Source organism: Neophocaena asiaeorientalis, unplaced genomic scaffold (assembly GCF_003031525.2).
Source record: "Neophocaena asiaeorientalis asiaeorientalis breed wild unplaced genomic scaffold, Neophocaena_asiaeorientalis_V1.1 scaffold34, whole genome shotgun sequence".
NCBI lineage: Eukaryota > Metazoa > Chordata > Mammalia > Artiodactyla > Phocoenidae > Neophocaena > Neophocaena asiaeorientalis.
Window position 1 is genome coordinate 1,004,055 of NW_020172464.1, and position 20,419 is coordinate 1,024,473.

The window sequence follows — 20,419 nt, forward strand, 5'->3', positions numbered from 1 at the left end:
GCTCCACGTGTTTGTATTTGACTAATATATATGTCAATATATGTTCATAAATAATACATCATTTTTAAAATGACAGTTTTATTTTTAAAAATTTATTTATTTTTGTTGATTTATTTTTGGCTGCGTTGGGTCTTCATTGCTGTACACGGGCTTTTCCCTAGTTGCAGTGATCAGGGGGCTACTCCTGGTTGCGGTGTGCGGGCTCCTCATGGAGGTGTCCTGCCCCCTTGTTACAGAGCACGGGCTGCAGGCTTGCAGGCTCTAGAGCGCAAGCTCGGCAGTTGTGGTGCACGGGCCTAGTTGCCCTGCGGCATGTGGGATCCTCCCGGACCAGGGATCGAACCCATGTCCCCTGCATTGGCAGGCAGATCCTCAACCGCTGCGCCACCAAGGAAGCCCTAAAAATGACATAGTTTTATAGTGTAACTCCAGTATGTCTACAGCTTGTTTTTGCACTCGTTTTGTTTTTGAGGTCTATCTACATACAGCTAGTTCATACATCTATTCACTGATGTTAACAGTGGGAAACAGTTTTGGAGAAAAATGTTCTGGTTCATTGGTTTAAAATTTTTTTTCCTTTGGCCGTTAGGGGGTGCCAAGGCAGCATAAGTCCTGCCTTGCTATGTGACGGAGAGGCACAGAAGGCAGCCTATGTTAAGGGCCTTGAATACCTTCCTTCCTTGCTTCTCCAAAAGAAGCTAAGCCATTTGGGTGGATAAGTGTGATCATAGTCTTTTGAAGTTTCACCATATAGGCATTATAATAACTCTGCACAGAAAGTTGGTAACTTATTGCTTTCATATTCTGAAATTTTCCTGAAATGGAATAGTCTTTAAATCCTATCCAGGAAAAGGTTTCGAAAACTCATTTTAGTTACTATAACTTACTTTGGGATAGTAGCACAAAAATAATCGTTGATTATTCCATCTCTCTTCTTTGTTTCGTCACTAAGTCCTGTTGATTCTACCATAGCTCTGTGTCTTCAATTTGGCCTCTTTACTCTCTTCTTACTGCCCCTCACTATCTTGGTTTAGGCAACTCCTCCTCGCCTTTCCCCTTAACCAGCTCATTGGCCTTCTAACTAGTTTCCCTCTTAAATGACTTTCCTTAAAAGTTTTCTGCTCTGCCTAACCTCTACAGTTTTGCTATGTTCCTTAAAATAAATGATACATTTGTTATTCCCAGCTTTAAAAACTGAAGCTGACCTGCTATTGCTAACAAAATAAAGCCCAACCTGTCCTTAGACCATAGAAGATGCTTCAAAGTGTGACCACCTGCAACTTACCTTTCCTTCCTAATCCCCATCACGTCTTTCCTCTTACTCCTTGTGTTTCAGCCACAGTGAATTTGTCAGTTCCTGAACAGGCCTTGTCTTTTGTCACTTCAGGAATGGGGTGGGGCAGGCAGACAGAAGACATGAAAGTCTAATGTGTATTTATATGATCACTTTCCTCCTACCTTCTTGGAAATAGCTATTGTTAATCTTCTTTTACAGGAGTTTTTACTGTTTCTGACCATGTGGCATTCAGAGTTCCATTGAATGACATCTTTAGATGCAGTAGTTTATTAACCTTAGGAAAGAATGATGTTGTCCAGCACTATTGGGATGTTCATGTACAAGCTTTTGTCCAAAATGGCACAGTGAGCACAAAAGGTGAGCACTTAAAATATATATATTACTATACTTGGGTCCTAACTTAAGATTAGAGTATACCAGGTAGCTTTAGTTGAAGTCGTTATCTTAAAGCATTTATATGTTAAGACTTACACCTTACACTGCACTGTAAAGTTTTTATAAATAACAGCAATTCTTATTCTTGTGGAACTTGCACTTTTAAGTTTCTGATGTACATGTTGTGGAATGGTCTTTTAAAATGTGCTACCTGCAGTGTTTTCAGTGGATAAAACCTAATCTTTGTTTGAACAAATCCTCAGATAGCATTTGATCCTCAGCTCTTCAGCTTTTGAAGATCCAAGACGAAGGCTGAGAAATGGGATTTCTGTGTTCTAATCTTGACTTTTATAAATTGATTTTGTAACTTTTATGTGACTTTATTGGCAATACAATAATTTCTCGTGTACCAGTTCTGGAAAACTACCAACACTTCCTAAGAAGAGGTTGAAATAAAAGGTTCATTTGTATTTAAATCCTTCAATGATTTTTAAACTTTTTTCAGTTAAAAACAGTATTTTTCCTTATAGTGGTTATATGTGGAAAAGAAGAGGACAGGCCTAGGTAGGGGCAAACTGTTTTCAAACTTAAACCTCTGATTTTCACCTCAGAGGCAGATGAAGTTTTGGGGGAACAAAGGGACTTAAGGGTATGAAAAGATGAGTGTGTGGCCACGCATGAGTAGATAATGCATTCGTATGTGTCTGGAGCCTGTCTGCCATGTCATAACTCTTAAGACTGTCTGCATATGAAGCAGCAGTTTGAGGACCTCTGCCTCATTTAGTTTAAAATAATACTATCAAGATATTCTCTACCCTAAATATAACCCTTTTGGACTTTTATTGTGAGAAATATTTTGCTCTTCCCTGGCCTTATGAATTGAAAAATTTATTTTGTCCTTTGTTTCAGAGTTTTTGTGTGATAAAGATAAAACTTTAACCACAGTGCTGCCCATCGTTCCCACCACTGTGCCATCTCCTACTACAACACCCTCTCCAAAGGAAAAGCCAGAGGTTGGATCCTACTCAGTTGTAAACAGCAATGGGACATGTCTTCTGGCTACCATGGGGCTGCAGCTGAACATTACTCATGATAAGGTATAGTTGCCTGTTTTTATTGATACATTCTTTCTGTATCTCCTTTCAAATGTAGTGGGTCCAGCCTTCACCCCAAGAGCAGTGTTATTAGAACGATGCAGTTTTAAATAGAGATTTGTGTTGACTTGTAGCGTTTTGATTAATTTGAGTTATTATAACCGTGAAGAGTTAATGTCACTGTCAAGGTGTTTTATTGGCCAGCAGGAAACCTAGTAGTTTAAAGGACTCTTTGGGGTGTAGATTTTTTTTGCCATCAGTAGATCAGAATACGAGCAGTTGATCTTTATTTCAGTTAGTTTAAAATATAACTCCTTCACACTTTTACCTGAACCACACTAGGTGTGGAACAGTGCAGCTCTTTCTCCAGCTATTTGATGGCTTGAATGGTATAGGTAGATAGGTAGATAGAGGTAGGGGTGTACGATGGCACTTCTGGTTGCAGTGCTCCACTGGGGCTACAGAGGGCGTGCCAGCAAACCAATCCCATTTTCAGAGTCCTGGGATTTTAAACAAGCTAGACAGATGGCTCTTGTGCTCCATTAAAAAATGTGTTTTCATTTGGCTCATTATTTGAGGAAGCTTTCCTGTTGTCTTCCTTTTTTTTTTTTAAGTCTTCTGAGTCATAGCTTGAGGACCTGGGCCAGCTTTGAAAGTAAGGTATCATACACTTAAGCATCCATATCTAGGAGACAAAAGGATTTTTTTGTTCTCCACGAACTTGGTCTTATTAGAGTATAAGGTTTTGCTGTAGATTTTTATGGTTCATCTGTACCTCTCTCCCCTCTTCTTCCCCTGAAGGTTGCTTCGGTTATTAACATCAATCCCAACACAACCAACTTCACTGGCAGCTGCCACCCTCAAACTGCTCTACTTAGGCTGAGCAGCAGCAGCATCAAGTATCTGGACTTTGTCTTTGCTGTGGTGAGTAACAGGTTTATCAGAAATTAGGGGAGCACATCTGAAAGTCTAAAAAGGTGTGTGTGTGTGTGTGTGTATTTGTTGAGAGGGATAATTACCTCTATTTTCCATTTCAACACTACTTAATTATAAAGTGTATACAGTCCATTGATCCCTGTTAATCCCTCAGGGTCACTTCGATGTTCTGTGGGCTGGACTCGAATTCTGCTATTCTGTTTTTATGTAGACCTTAGGGTAGGAGTAAGAATTAACCCATATTAAAAAAAAAAGTCTAATCTATCCATATAGATGTATGTTACAATAAAGTTTATTTATAAAAGACAAAGTAAGTTCCATAATATTTTTCTCTATTATTGGTTAGAAAATTCTCATGTTTGTCTGTTATAATATTTTAGGCTTTTTCAAGGCTATACTATTTGTAATAGTATCAGTAATAATGATAGCTAACACTTATTGAGTACTCACTATGTACAAGGCTCTGTGCAAGTACTTTACGTGCATTACGTCAGGATATTTTATAATGGCAGCATTCAGGTTTTTGTTGTTCATGATCGCATCAAGGGCTGAACCCTAAGCAGAAGCTTCCATGCATGTTCTGCTTCTAGGTAGCATAAATTGATCATTGGGGACCTTTATTTCCACCTTCTCAGAAGCAGTTGTTATCCCCATAATTTTTCAAAGGGTGTGTGTGTGTGTGTGTGTGTGTATGTGTATGTACACATGTTACAGCAGATTGGAATGGGGAAGAGGGGCTATCAATGACGGAAAATGTTGGACCACCAAAGTTATTGTATAAGGGCCTAAAAAACAGTTCTGCTTTCAAATCGGATTACTCTTATCTAGGGATGGGGAAATAGTCTCAACATCTGATATATGAAAAGTTAGGTATGTCTTTGTTTTGTGTCTGAACTTGGTATTTTGAGTCTAAAGCCTCTTTTCTCTATGGAATACATGCTGAGTAATTGAGGATTATATTTTAGAAAGGTTTATAAAAACCTTCCCTTTTCCAGTATTCAAATAATTACTCCGTTGTAGTACATATATGACCAGTGAATTACTATTAAGAATGTCTAGTTAAGCTTGTCATCTTCAGTGTGATAAGAGCAGGCTTCCCAAGTTACCTCACAGAGATTATATTATAGTCAATAAGAATGAAGAAAGTAATATTTTAGATTCACTCCCTTTTGAGTGATTGAGCTTGATCTTTCTAGCTGAGGTAAGATCCTAACAGGAACATGGTTTCTTCTGACTCTCATGGGGAAACATGTAATATTTAATGATTATAATATTTAATTGCCCAGCAGACTATTCTAAAATGTAATTCAAAATAGTGACATTTTAACCATGATATAGGCACTTTGAAAAATCAAGAAACATCTGCAGTGTCACCAGAGTTCAGTGGGGCCCATCTCACCTTCAATCCTATCATGACACTTACTTGTAAGGATAATTTATTGAATTTGGTGTATATGCAGGATGTTATGGTGGGATACAAAGAGGAAGGCCTGTATTCTTCAGATGCCCATGGATTAGTGGTAAAGATAGCAATGTACTAATAATTACCATTTTTTTAAAAATAATTGCCATTTTTATGGAAGGCCTTGAATGTCATGCTGGCTTTTGGAATTGATTCTTTGGGCAAGTAGAGTGCTGTGGGATGAGTGCTAGACCAGAGGAAGATACAAAGTGCTATAAGAGTGTAGAAGAATGAGCCATTAATTCTAGCTAGAGTAGAGTCAGGAGGGTTTAACAGAGGAGATGGCATTTAAGCTGGACCTTCAAGGATGGGTCAGATTTGTACACATGGGGGAGAAGGTGGGGAGTAAGTGAAAAAGTACAAGCTACCCCTGGATAAAGGAACACAATCAAGACCAGGTGGAGAATGAGACATGTAGCATGTGTAGTGAATGATAAGTTTGGAAGAGTACTTGGGACTAATTGTAGAGAGCCTTGAATGCCAAGCCAAGGAGAGATGCGATAAGGTTGTTCAGGTCCTCTTTATGCTTCCTCCTGAAATTCTCTTAGTCTGCCCCCTGGTTTTCATTCCCTACTGATTCAGGCCTGCATTACCTCTTACCTGGATGTTTCACACAGCCTCCTAACTAGTCCCATCTCTTCCTCCCCTCCCCCAATGTACTTTGGCATCAGCTTGATCTTCCTGAAGCTCAGCTCTTCCTCAGAAACCTGCAGTGGTTCTGATTTGCCGACAAGAAAACATCTAAATTCCATGCCAGGGTAGTTCACGCCTCCCCTCCCTGCCATGCAATGTAACCTGCATATCCAGCTTTATGATTCCTTCTTTCCCTTTATATGAATTTCATGCTTCCCTTACCCTGTTCCCTGTGCACATCCCAGGCTCTGCAGCGAGACTTCCTGGTGCCAAATCCCAGCTCACCGACTACTGTGTAGCCTTGTGGAAGTTACTCAACACCCTCCATAATTCAGTTACAAAATGGGGTGTTGTAATTCTTCCATTCCGTGAAGCCTCATATGTAAAGTTTTAAGAACAGCGCTTGTCACTTTGTAAGTTCTCAAATGCTCGTGTGCTTGTGATTATGCTCATTTTCTGACTACCTTTACTCATGTGGTTGCTTTCTCGAATACTCATTTCTGCTTGTTTCCTAATTGAATCCTACCCAATTCAAATGGCCCATCCCTAAGCTTGTGTTATCTTTGCTCCTCCCTTAGTTGGAAGTAACTTCTCGTCTTTTAATTTTCATAACCTATCACTTTTTTGTAATATGGTTATTTATTTATACCTATCTTCTCTTACCTGGCAGATTGCAAACGCGGTGGGGGCAGGAACCCTATCTGGTCCATTTTGATGGCTCCCTGGAACACTTAGATATGTTACCTTGTACATACTAAAAGCACTGAAATAATTAGAATGACTGGCTAATCAGATGAGTGCTTCAGAAAGAAAATAGCAGCGAAGGAAAGGTTAGAGCTGGAGAGGCTGAAAGGCAAGGAGCCCCGTTAAGAGGCTGTTGTGATCCAGGCTAGAGGTGGTGAGGGCTCAGAAAGTGATAGAAAGAATGGAATGGAGGGAGTGAATTGCTGAGTGTCTAAGAACCATATGAGCACACCTCTGGTCCAAAAGTTGGAAACAAAATGAAGAGGGAAAGGGTTTCTGTCACATTTTGAGTCCCTTTACTTAGTTGCAGTTTATTCTACTGGTCCAGGTCTAATCCATGGTTTTATCTTCTGGGAAATAGTATTAGATTGCTTTCTTTCTGTAGACATTAACTGTACCTGTAGACAGTTGTGATGCGTTGATTAACTGGAAGCTCTTTTTCACACAGAAAAATGAAAACCGATTCTATCTAAAGGAGGTGAATGTCAGCATGTATTTGGTTAACGGCTCTGGTAAGCAAAACATTGGCCTCTGGGAAAAAGAGTATGGGTTACACTGAAGGAATAGAAACTGTAATTATCTTGTTACCAAATAGTGCCTTATTTAATGGACCAGAAGATTCTATGTCAAAATTGTACTTTGATCATAACTTAAGATCAGTAACTTAGAACTAGAGTGTTATATCTTTTGCAGTATCCCATATTTTCAAAGCATGACAGATAATAGTTAACAATGTGAGTGAGTTTTAGACTGTAGAAACATCTATAGAAAGATACGGAACCCAGTGATCTTAAGAATGGCCTTTTGTGGGCAGACCCTGTACCCTAAGCCCCCATATTTCACAGAAAAATCCTGGGGACTGTCCCATTTTTTGTTGTTGTTGTTGATGATGGGATAAGAAGTTACTAACATGTTTTTTTTTCCCCTTAAAGTTTTTAGCATTGCAAATAACAATCTCAGCTACTGGGATGCCCCCCTGGGAAGTTCTTACATGTGCAACAAAGAGCAGACTGTTTCAGTGTCTGGAGCATTTCAGATAAATACCTTTGATCTAAGGGTTCAGCCTTTCAATGTGATGGAAGGAAAGTATTCTACAGGTAAGAATCAAGCAAGTTTTATTAATAATTTATGGTCTTAGGTTGACTGCTGGGTGGCTTTTCCTTTGAGTCACGGGAATATAAGCACTGAAATACAGGAATATGAATTCACCTCTCGACTGTTGTAGAGTTCTCATAGCCTTGAGCAAGTTGTGTAACTATATTTAGCTCATCATTTTGGTCAAATTAGATTTGTTTTGTGATCTCAAAACCATTTGCAACAAAGTTCTTAAAGCTAAAACTGATAGGAGATTTAAGTGAGCTTTACTTAAGGTGTAGACATTTCTCCATGGGTTGTAGTTTGTGGGAAGGGTGGCACTTGGGAGCAGCAGTTTTTGAGCATTTTGCCTCTGCCTTCTTGGGGCCATCTTCTCGCTGGAAACATTTTCATACCAGAATTAAAGCAGTTTGGTCTCATTTTGTTTAAGACAAAAGATTGCAGTAGGAAAGCCTCAGATATCATGACCTATGTTTTGGCCAGCCAGAAAGATCTGGAGAGTTTTACAGAAAGATCTGGAGAGTTTTAAAAGCATGTGCCAGTGTGAATGAGGCTTTTTGAAGGTCTACTCAGGGCTAATGGTGGTATTTATCAGATTTTTAGTGAAAGCTTTGTGAAGGGCTTATTACAGTGTGTTTATATGAATATGAAAGATGCATTTGGCATTACAAGATTAAAATTTGCTTGAAGAGGAAAAAGTACATAAAATTCCTTAATTGACTCGTCCTTTAAAACCAATTACTTAAAATTGACGGTTTGTGGATCACAGTTCTGCCCAGCAGAGCCATCCCAGTCATCCACATCCTTTTTAACAATTAATTCTATGGTTTAGAAGGAAATGTGGAAGCTGTGTTTAAAGTGAATGTGCTGTGAGCTGCTCAGCAGTTTTGCAGTAGTGCTGAACACCTAGCCTGACTTGGTTAGGCCAGAATAAATTGGGCTCTTCACCCTACCATTCTTGTGATTAGAAGGGTTAATCACAATTTAAAAGTACTTTCAAGAATTCATTTCCCCCTTTGTCAGTTTTGTTTACGAACTTCAATTATTTTGATCCTTTAATAGTTTTACTTTTGAGTCTTTATTGAGCTCCCCTACATTATTACCTTAATTTTAGGTCCAAATTTGTGTTTAGAACTTAAAATCATTTGCAGTGTAAAATCCGCTCAAGCCTGTTTATCTAGTCAGCTGTAATAGACATGAGCTGTGGTTTTTCTCTAATTTGAAACTTTGGTTTTTATGTACATAGAATTAGAAATGTCACCCAAAGGAGTATACAACATTTAGTACTGATAATGAATGCGTAATCTATTTGTGGAGCTAGGTTCTTGACTGTGGGTACCTATAAATACAACACACTGGTAATAATTCACTGTTTAGGAGAGGAAATCGACTTTCAGTAATATAAAAGTGTTGATTGGATTTTACTGGATCAGACTACTGTCTAAAAATGGGGAAAATAGCCCCTGTGGGCTGCCAGCCCTGACCAGATTGATAAATGTGGTAAACACACTCAAATTAGTAAGAGGTCCCAGTTTCTTGACTTTTGCAGCCACTAAAAGCATATACTTGAAGTCGGGAATCTGCAAACTTTTTCTGTAAAGGCTCAGACAGTAAGTGTTAGGGTTTGGAGGCCATGTGGTCTCTGTCACAACTATTCAGCTCTGCTGTTGTAGCTTGAAAACAGCCACAGGCAATAAACAAATGAGTGAGGCTGTGTTCCAATAAAGCTTGTGGATACTGAAACTTGAATTTCATATAATTCTCATGAATCACAAAATCATCTTCTTTTGTTTTTTTTCCAATCATTTAGAAATGTTCAAAAGGCATTTTTAGCCCTTGGGCCAGATTTGGCTCACGGGCTATAGTTTGCCCGATCTTTGCTCTAAAGGATTCCAGAGCCAGCATGGCTGTTCTAATCCCACAGTTAAACCTTCCTGATCTGCTCCGAGTTTCCCAAAAGACATTCACTCTACCACTAAGAGTCTAATCCTGCTATGTAGCTATCTGGCTAGATTAGCTCTCTTCATTTCTGATAAAGTAATACTCCTATTTTGGAAAGCACTTGGAATATATACAAAGAAATACAGACACATGTATGTGTTTTACTCAGATATAAATGAGTGTATATTCATATATATCTGTATATATACACATACATGAATGAAAGGACAAATAAGGTTTAGGATTTTAATTCTAGGACACTGCATAATTTTATGTAGCTTTATCACTAAAATATACCTGTCTTAATTACTTAAAGTTGATCTTATAAGAGCATTTCTGAATTTTGAATCAACATCTTTTACTTTTGGACATCATTTTTTTTTATTATACTCATTATTTGTTACACACTTTTTCTCACCTACAGCCCAAGAGTGTTCGCTGGATGATGACACCATTCTAATACCAATTATAGTTGGTGCTGGTCTTTCAGGCTTGATTATCGTTATAGTGATTGCTTACCTAATTGGCAGAAGAAAAAGTTATGCTGGATATCAGACTCTGTAACACTAATCCACATGTGACTCTGTTACAAAACAATAAAGCAAGTACAAGATCCAAGATCCAACATGCAATACTATTCGATTTAAGGTATATATAGTTGCAGTTCTGATCTTAACAACAGGTGGTACAGAGGATTTCGAACTTAAAATAGATAAAAATACCCCTAAAACTATAAACTATAAATTAGTCACATGATTTTGGTTTTCCCAACTAAGGAATTTAAAAGTTATTTCTACAACAAAAAACATGTGCAAAATCACGTGGATTATAGATTCTATTTTATTGTCTTGAATTAGTATTGCATTGTTCTCACTTTAAACATTCTGACTAGAAATATACAGCTTAGGAAAGGGTTAACCGCACCTCCACATGTAGTCGATTTGAGACAACACATTCTATGGTGGATTTGTACTTGCTCCTTTGCATTTTTTGGTGATTTTGTTTGCAGGTTAACTTAGCTGCTTTGGCATTGCTGTGTATTTGACTATGAGAGATATGCCAATAGATTTGAACAGGGTCTAGTATTATTATGTTCTTAGCAATGCATGCTTTTCTAATGCCTTTTGAATCCATTTGTATTTAATGTGGCTGTAGTGACAAAAGATACAAAAGCTTTAAAATTTTGGAATAGGTGTTAATCTTATTGTTTAATCTTTTTAAGAAAAAAACTGGATATTTCCGTCTTTTAAATTGTAAGACACAAGACTATTCCAACTGGGCATTTCAATCCATTTTCTAGATGTTTTAGAGATAATTGCTAGGTAGTGCCAATTTGAGGTGTTAGTCCCTTGTACCCGTAAATTGGCTTCTACATGCAGTGCTAAAATTAATGTAGATTTCTCTTTAGCTTTCTAGTATCCTTGTTGGTGATGGTTTGTTTTATTCTCTTCTTTTCTTTTCCTTAAAGAAGAAATGCCAGTATGTCCTAGAACCTAGATAAAGAACTTGCACCTAACCCAAAAGTCTTGGCCTTCTCTTTGTTCATGAAAAAGCTGTTCTTTGTTTCCAGCTTGTGTTGATTGCTACAACATTTACTAATTTGGCTTTCACATTTAAATAGTTTTGTGTTAATCAAAACTTACATTATTATTGTTCATTATGGTAGCATCATCATTAATTCATGTACTTTGTGTTCAGTTCTGTGCTCTGGGGAGTTGCACCAATTGTCCATTTAACCTGCACCACCTAATGTTTATATGAGAAAGCAAAACATTTCTGCCTGATAGTTAGCACATCAAGTATTTCTTGCTGCTTCTTTCTTCCTTTTTTTTTTGGTATTGAGATGGCTGAGCAAATATTAAAAAAATTGTTAACATGCAGCAATATATGGCAGGTTCCGTGTTTTGGGGGATGGGAGATTATGTGTGCCTCCCATTCACTAGAAAATGAGATATCTGGGTTCCAAAATGTTGTTTGCGTTGAATAAATTTGGTAGTCTAGTGACACACAGAGGCAATTGCATGTTAGCATGTGTATGTCTATAACTACCTTTCGAGTTATATTGGCATGATAAATATTTTCTCCCACCTAAATTTGCTCTCTGTTTAGAGTAGCCTGAAAATCTTACTGGCTCAGAATAAGATTCCTGACTAAGCCCCTCTCTAAAAGCTACATTGAGCTGCATTGCCAGCTTAAGGCACTTTTTAAAGGCTAAATATAAATCTGATTTTTTAAAAAAATATTTTTTATTTAAATAGTGTTTTAGTGTAAGATTGTTAATGTTGTAAGAATGGATAATGCTTGCAAGAATGTGAGCCTTAGGTATTTCTCATGAGTCAAAACAAAGCAGCTTTTTAAAAAAATAAAAATTGGAAGCACAAGTGGGTGGCACACTGGCTTAATGCTGTTAATGTTTCTAAAAGTTTCTACCTTTAGATTATATATCTGATTTATATTAAAATACCTCTAATTAGTACTGTTTTATAGAAAATCTGACTTAATTGAATATTTTTGTATTTTACATGGGCCAGTTTATATGCTATCATTTACACTATCATTTCCTATAGCCATGTGTTCTTTGTACCTTTTGTAGTTTTGCTTTAACGGATTTACACCTTGATGATCTAACACTCTATTTGGTTTCTGGGTGTTTTTCATGGGTTAGCATTTGTATAAAGAAACTGGTCCATGTAAATACTTTCCATGTTTTCTCCTCAGATGTTTAAATCACTAGTTGATGTATGGTATTTCTCTTCAGATATTTGCCTGTCCATTTGCTCAACATATTGCTTCTAAAACAAACAATAAAGATTCTTTTATTTCTTAAGGAAATTTGCTCACATTTCTTTCCCATTGGCTAAAGTCTAGATTTTGTATACTACATAATGGCAATTTCTTCCAAAAGGAAAAACTTAAGAAATGCTTAGAAGTAGAATTAATTATTTCCAGAATGTTCTGTGTGTTACTGTCTGGAAGAGTGGTCCCATACATAGGTCCCTACTGATGTTGGAGTGGCTACAGAGTAAGAATCAGGTCTGGGATGAGATGTGTGTGGCATGCACGTGTGTGTGTGTGTGTATGTGTGTGTAAACTCCCCAGCTGAATCTAATGTTTAGGCAATTAGGAAACCAGTGATCTAGAATATTTATTTCATAGTAAAAGTGACAGAATATCTCTGTACACTTTTCTCAGGTCCTAAATTGAGGCTGATATTTAGTATCTGTACATTTCAGCCACACAAACTGACCTATTGATCCGAGCCAAAATAGGATTGTGTGTAATTTTTTTTTTTTTTGCGGTACGCGGGCCTCTCACTGTTGTGGCCTCTCCCATTGCGGAGCACAGGCTCCGGATGTGCAGGCTCAGCGGCCATGGCTCACAGGTCCAGCCGCTCCGCGGCATGTGGGATCTTCCCGGACCTCGGCACGAACCCGTGTCCCCTGCATCGGCAGGTGGACTCTCAACCACTGTGCCACCAGGGAAGCCCTAATCTTTCTCTCAGATCACCTTAAAATTCTTGAACCTTCCAATTTCCAGATAGCTTCCCAGTCCACCTTAGTATATCACACACAAAAATTTAGCAGCCTGGCTAGTCGCTTTCCTCTGGATTACCCAGTTAAGCCACGTGACTGCCAGTTACTCATCAGAGCTCCCAGCTCTACTAGCTACCATGTGACTTGGTCAAGCTACTCAACTGGGGTCTCTCTCGTTTTTTCATCTGGGGACTGAGGGCTGTTAAGTCCTGTTACTCTTATTTCTTTGAGTGATAGTTTTTCATTTCAATGAAGAAAAATATACATTTGAGTATTTTTAGAAGGAACCTGATTAGAAGCTACATCTTAGGCATCAAGAACATATTTACATACAGTGTAAAACACACCATCTGAAATTTCTTGCGTTTTTTTAGGAGGAATTATTATGAGACTCAGATTTTTTTAGGATTATAGCCTTTTACCTCTGTTTATTTAGATAGATAATGTTACATTGTCTTGGGCTCAGCTCTCTCCTACCTATCTCCTGATCTTTTACCCTGGTACATAACTTTCTGCATCAATAATTACCATATCTTATTTTTGAAACTAGTATAGAGTAGCTTCAAGTTTCTTTTCAGATTCATGTAATATATTTCAAACAGTTTGACTATAGATCTAAAACGTATATAATAGATAAGATGTCACATAAGGATGTGCTTCTAAATGCTGATTCTTCCAAAGAGAATTTTTGACACATTGGTTTTGAAGAGGTGTTTGTTTAATACTTTATTATAAATGTACATCTTTGGCTTTTCAGCCCTCACACTGAAAACTGTATTTGAAAATTTTCTGAACTAACAGAAAATTGAAGATTAACAGCATTTAAAAAATCTACATGAACCTTTCCATTGAGATTTCAATGGTCAATGAAACTTTGTCTTTAAAAATCTTCATTGCTTCCGTGACTATTAAACTCTTCTACAAATACACTTTTCTTTTCCCCAGAAAGGTCTCAAGTGTACATTAGGCAAATAGATCAGGTCAAAATGACTTATAGAATGAGGTTTTCTTTTCTTGGATGTGATTTTATTAAAATTACTGTTTTACCAAAATTTCTTTCCATTACCTAAAGAATTTTTAAAGGCCGAATTCATAAAAATCAATAATTATTATAAATTAATACTTCACATACTGAGAGCATTTTAAGTAAATGACAGCATCTAGAAAGATCTTTGTATTAGCAGAATTGCCTTTTTGATCTACTCTGGGAATATTTGTCTTGCATGAAAGCCTTAAGAAAGCCTGATTGGCAGTATTTATGAAAGTCGTTTCAGTACTAGGTCAAATACCCAATTTGGGAAAGAGGACTATGAATTTGTTGCCAGAATAAGAAATTAATCTAATGAATTTTTTAAAAACCAAGTTATATTAAATCCAAGACATAATACTTTATGGTCATGTCACCTAATAGTTTATATGCTGGGTGGTAATTTGGGAAATTGAAGGGGAGGAGCTAACTGGGTGCTCTTAACACCATATATTCACAAGTCACATCTGGCAACCTCAGCTATCTGGATTTTTAACAAAACCAAGAAGCAAGTAAAAAAGATCATTGAGCTGGCAGCCAAAATTGATGTCATAAAGTCCATAAACTCTAGGATTGCATCTTGTTCCCAGTTATTACCCCAGAGACTAGCAAAAGGCTGGCACATTTCTTACATGCAAACACAATCAGATGTGCCTTGCAGCTATTCATTTTTATTTTCGGCACAGTTCTAATAAGTTTAATTATCTGATTTATCAATCCCTGGTAAATTGCAAGCTAGGAGGAGAACTAGGGCAATAAGAGGCAAGGAAGTGGAAAATAGAAGCGGTGGTTCAACACGCTAGCCACCTCCTCGCTCTGCAAACATATCTCCATCTGCATTATCCCTTTCTTCTCCAGTCTCAGTAGGTTTTCTTCTGGTCAGTGCTTCTGGAATCCCATTTCCCCTGCCTCCCAGGAGACTTTGTACCATCATCTTCAACCTGTAAAATGCTCATGGCTCTTTCCCTCATCCTGTAACCACAAGTCTCTTCCACCCTGAAGGTATCCTTTCTTGACCCTGTGTCCCCCTTCTACCTACCTACCTTTCTTCTAAACGTCTCATAACGAGTACTGTGTGTTCCCCACCCCAAGTTCTTGATCTCCTAACCAGTCAATCACTTCTCATTCACTCCTAAACCTGCAACAATTTGACTCCTAGCCCCCACCCTCCGTATTGCTACATCCAGTGGACATTTCTCAGGCGTCTCTAATATTTTACACTGTTCTCCCATGATAATTGAAACTGTTTCCTTCCTTGGCTTCTGTGGCACCATTTTCTACCTGCCTTTCCTACTTTTTCCTGCTCCTTTATTCTTCAAATATTGGTGTTCCCAAGGGTTTTGTCTCTGATCCTCTTATTGCTCTTATCTGCCCTTGCTGAGAAATATCTTTGTCCCTGGTTTGAACTATCACGTCAACCACTTGGTTAGGATGTAGGTATCTTAAACTCAGCAGATCTAAAACGGAATGTCTTCCTCTTCCACATATCCCTCTCCACCCTCCCCCGACACGCAAATTTTAAAAATTAAATTTAAAAAAACCCACACAAAAATAACTACAAATAAAACTGAAATGCATATATTCCCCCTGTATTCCCTATCACAATGAATGGCACCAGTGTCTACATAATCATGGGATTGGAAGCCATTCTACAATATTGTCTCCTCCTACATCTGTTTGGTCAGTTCTGTCTTCTAATTGGATCTCCAGTCCATCCCTTCTGCATCTGCACTTCATTAACCAAGTTCAGGACCATATTATTGGTCATCTGGCTTCTAGCAGTAGAGTTGCTTCCTAATTTAGTACCTCCAGTCTTCCATCTGCCATAACTTCTGAAACAAATATCCTGCTTAAAATTCTGCAGAAATTTTTTTGGGGGGGCCATCAGTATAAGGCCAAACTACCTAGAGCATACGGTGCCTTTGTGAGCTGATCCTAGTACCCTTTTCCACCTCTTTTCCAAGAGTACCTCTTTTATTTATTTATTTATTTTTTTTGTGGTACGCGGGCCTCTCACCGTTGTGGCCTCTCCCGTTGCGGAGCACAGGCTCCGGACGCGCAGGCTCAGCGGCCATGGCTCACGGGCCCAGCTGCTCCGCAGCATGTGGGATCTTCCCGGACCGGGGCATGAGCCCGTGTCCCCTGCATCGGCAGGTGGACTCTCAACCACTGCGCCACCAGGGAAGCCCCAAGAGTACCTCTTAATCCATTGTTCTAGCTATGCCAACCTGCTTGCATTTCACCCGAAGTGCTGTTTTCTTACCCTCCATAGTTTTGTCTGTGCTGCTTTCTATACCTGGAACGCCCTTCACCCATTACCTGCATGGTTAATTCCTACTCATTCTTAAAAATTCAGCTCTGGTGTCACCTCTTTCAAACTGTGTCTTGTGTAACAAGGCTGAGTTGAGTGTGCCTCTGAAATATTTCGATGACACTGTGTGTCCCCTGCCCCTATTACAGCACATTTTGAAATTATAACCGCTGATTTTCTTATCTGACTCCTACACCAGACTGAAATCTTGAGGCAAACAGTCATGCAATCAGGGCCAGTTTATACTTTTTCTTACTACTAAATGGCCCCATATTCCTATGCATTGAGTTCTTACATCTGCTTTATACAGTTGTTCATTTGGTTCATTTCATTAATACTTGCCAATCTGCAGTGTTCCAGGCACTGTGCTTCTTCAACATCATAACAATTTGCCTCTGAAAGCTCACAGCCTGATCATCAAGGAAAGGCTAATTATATTTACCCATTATCTTCCATTTGAAAAATCTGTGCAGTATGTGATCATTTTATATATCTTTCATCCAAAATGACTGCATTTTTGGGGGTACTTAAAAGTATATGATTTGGTTATTTGGAAAATCACTTTTGTGGAACATCTCATTTGCTGGTAATGAATTCCAGTGACTTGTTGCCTTGGTGTAAAAAACAAATATGTGTGTTGGGAAGTACTGTCATTTTAACTTAAAATGTACAGATCTGAAATTTTGTCACTGTTTCTGTTCTCAATTGTGCTTTCTCCACATCTAGCTCAAGACTGCAGTGCAGATGACGACAACTTCCTTGTGCCCATAGCGGTGGGAGCAGCCTTGGCAGGAGTGCTTATTCTAGTGTTGCTGGCTTACTTTATTGGTCTCAAGCGCCATCATGCTGGATATGAGCAATTTTAGAACCTGCAGTCTGATTGATTATATAAAAATACATGCGCATAACAAGATTTTCTTCCCTTTCAGTTTTGAAATACTTTGTTCTTTAAGATTTATATATTGAAACTTTAATTCTTAAATCAGTCCCAGCATTTTGAGATAATTCTTTATTAATTAAAACTGTTAATAGAACAGCATAATTTTTTTTTAAATGTTGTATTTACTGGTCCTGAAGACAAACTTGTTGAAAAGAACATCGGTGTGCAGTGTTTTAAAGTCTATCTTAAGAAGCCTTGGCCAAATTTTGATTCTAACCCAAGATGCCTTAAACTTATTAACATGGCCATTATGAAGATAAAATATGTAGTTGTCTCCTAATGGAATTAATAAATATTGTTTCACTACCGGTGTTCTGTTTCAGTGTATAAGAATTACCCTGATTTAAGCTCATCGCAGTGCCTTTGCATATAGTTCATTAAATGAATGTTGATGTGGCATAAATGCCCATCAGATGCTTAAACTTGGTTTTCAGTTGAATGTCCTCAGGACCATCAGCATTTTTTAGGTTATGTGACTTTCTTTGAAGATGAAGTCAGTATCTTTGGCTTGTGATTTTTCTCTAGGTAAAAAACAGACCCAAGAGGCTGCAACAGAGCTTCAACTGGCTTCAGAATTAGAGTTTTCAAAAAACGGTTTCTTTTTCAGCAATAATAGACAGAAAGGATTCAAGCATATTTAACCACTTGCCTTTTTAAAAATGTTTTTCTCTTCCTTGGATGCCTGATTAGCATTGCGAGATAGAAATATTCTATGAACTAATTAGGAGAGATTGTGTTGTGTTTCTCTACCTCATCTTGTTGGTCTCTAGAGCATTAAAATCTATTTAGTGTTGTCATCAGACTGGTACTTATGAGCTGTAAGCAGTAGCAATCTCAGAAGGGAGGCAGCGAAGCAAAGCAGCAACTCGGCTCCTGCCTCTTCCAAGACGGCCCCTGTGGGGCAGAGCATAGATGGGGTGTAGACAGAAGCTGTTGGCATGAAAATGAGCTAGATATTCAGCCCCCGTTGAGGCACGCTCCATGCTAGAAGTGCAGCACAGATATTGAATGTATAGACAAATAAATAAGAAGGAAGCTTAATCAGTAGACTCGAGAATTTCACATGGAAGTGATTATTTTATTAATTCATTCTGTGTATACGTTGGCTTGTTCAGAATTTTTGTGATTCACTGATTACAGCATTTTGGTACCCAGCTATCAGTCTCTGAAGGCTTTCAGCAAAATATAGTAAATCTTTTTAATAAAAGCTAATGTCATTACTAAAATCTGTTCTATATACTCAGAACCTCAGCAGCATTTTTTTATGAATGACAAAAGTGCAAGAGGAGGAAGAGATAAAATTAGAGGGAAAATGCAAGTTATTATTCAATCATAAATCACACCAAGTATCACATTTTGTTAATTGCATTAGACTTATACTGGAAAGGACCTTAAAGATTCCTTACTATAACCCCATAATTTTTTCAGAAAGAGGAGTGACTTCACTGAGGTTACATATCTAGCGGGCAACAAAACCATTATTAGCATTTTGATTAAAAATTGTCCCAATGAAGTCTAGTCACTCAATAGTAAGAATAGTTTAAACTTGAAACTGGGAGATCAGAACTGGGCACTTTGAGTTTCTGTACTAACTAATTTCAATAAATGACACATGATACCAACTTTGTTTGCTTAAGTATTTTTAAAAGTACTGAATATTGGCTTTTTCAATGGCTCCTATTTTGACCTCTGCTACTTCAAAGCCTAAACCTCCTTGGGTGGGATCACAAACATGCGAGGAAAAGAGAAGGGAATGAACACTTGTTGACCTCCTGCTGTGTATCATATACTTTAGAAATATCATTTAATCCTCAGATACCTTATAATATAGGTATTCTTCTCCCCCTTTTACAGATGAGGAAAGTGAGGCCCAGTTTAAATTACTTGACCAAGGTCCTTTAGCTAGTAATTGAAGGAATCAAGATTCAAACTCAGTTCTGTCTCAGTCCAGAGCTCAGAAGCTACATTGCATGTGCACACTGCCTTCCTGGTGGTCCAGTGGAGTGGACTGCAATGTCCACTGGACTCTGCTATTATTCTTCCAGGCCACTGCTCAGCTAAAAATAATTACATATCACCTGATAGCTACCTAATGCTTGTATGAAAAAAATTATACTGCATTTTTCTTGATCATGAGTCCTTTTTAACTTAGATGTTATTACTCATACAGAATTCTTATTTGTATTTTCACGATAGCTGTGGCAGGGGAGAAAGGGAGTGGGGAAATACGCAGGTAGTGGTTTTAAGTGAAGATTCCCGCAGTGCTGCCCTTTCCCCGCAGTGCCGCTCTTTCCCTGCAGTGCCATTAGACAATTCAACATAAAATCTTCCCATATTAGGCAAGCACAATTCTTTGTTTTGGACCCTTTCCCGTTCTTCCCTTAACTTCTGCTTTTCGTACTGAGGAATTAGGTGTGATTTGAGATGAAGTGCTTGGAAATACTTGGGTGGACATAGTGAAAATAAGAAAATAAGGGTAATGCTGTAAAAGACTAACCTATGTACTCTTTCAAAATGCTTGTTTCTTGTTTCTGCTTAATTGCATTCCTTACTAATTTCCTTTCCTTGCTTTCTGTCTGTTCTTTTCTAACAGCTGAAGAATGTTCTGCTGACTCTGACCTCAACTTTCTTATTCCTGTTGCAGTGGGTGTGGCCTTGGGCTTCCTTATAATTGTTGTCTTTATCTCTTATATGATTGGAAGAAGGAAAAGTCGTACTGGTTATCAGTCTGTGTAATCAATTAAATCTAGTGCTTTTTGGGGTTTTTTTTGCCATTAGAAGTTACGTTTTCCAATGGCTAAAAAGCCAGGAAGTGCAATTGATTGTTTGAGATACGCAGATTAACCTCAGTGAGTTGCTAGCTAACTTGGGCATGAGTAGCACTATTAGGGCCGATTCCTTCTTTTTTTCCTATTTTTTTCTTCCTTTGTAAAAGTGTAATTGAAAGAAAAATTGTGGCTTAGAATATGTTTTTTTTAGTGAATAATGATTCTAAGCCTCTGGATCCAATTATGAAAGCATTTCTACTGAA

General features: G+C 38.0%; 1 protein-coding gene across 2 annotated transcripts in view; it reads left to right on the forward strand.

Annotated features, from left to right (window-relative positions):
• The window catches only part of LAMP2 (lysosome associated membrane protein 2), a 34,577-nt gene extending 15,567 nt beyond the window's left edge, over positions 1–19,010 (forward strand). Inside the window, exons 4-9 of one of the 2 annotated variants that reach the window (XM_024738120.1) lie at positions 1,496–1,654; positions 2,582–2,769; positions 3,568–3,690; positions 6,990–7,053; positions 7,474–7,638; positions 17,175–19,010. In XM_024738120.1, the coding sequence (XP_024593888.1) occupies positions 1,496–1,654; positions 2,582–2,769; positions 3,568–3,690; positions 6,990–7,053; positions 7,474–7,638; positions 17,175–17,314 (839 nt within the window). In that variant the 3' untranslated portion in view covers positions 17,315–19,010. Of the gene's footprint in view, positions 1–1,495; positions 1,655–2,581; positions 2,770–3,567; positions 3,691–6,989; positions 7,054–7,473; positions 7,639–10,001; positions 12,410–17,174 lie in introns of those variants that run through there. The other variant, XM_024738121.1, reaches the window with a different exon arrangement.
• The last annotated feature ends 1,409 nt before the right edge of the window (positions 19,011–20,419 follow it).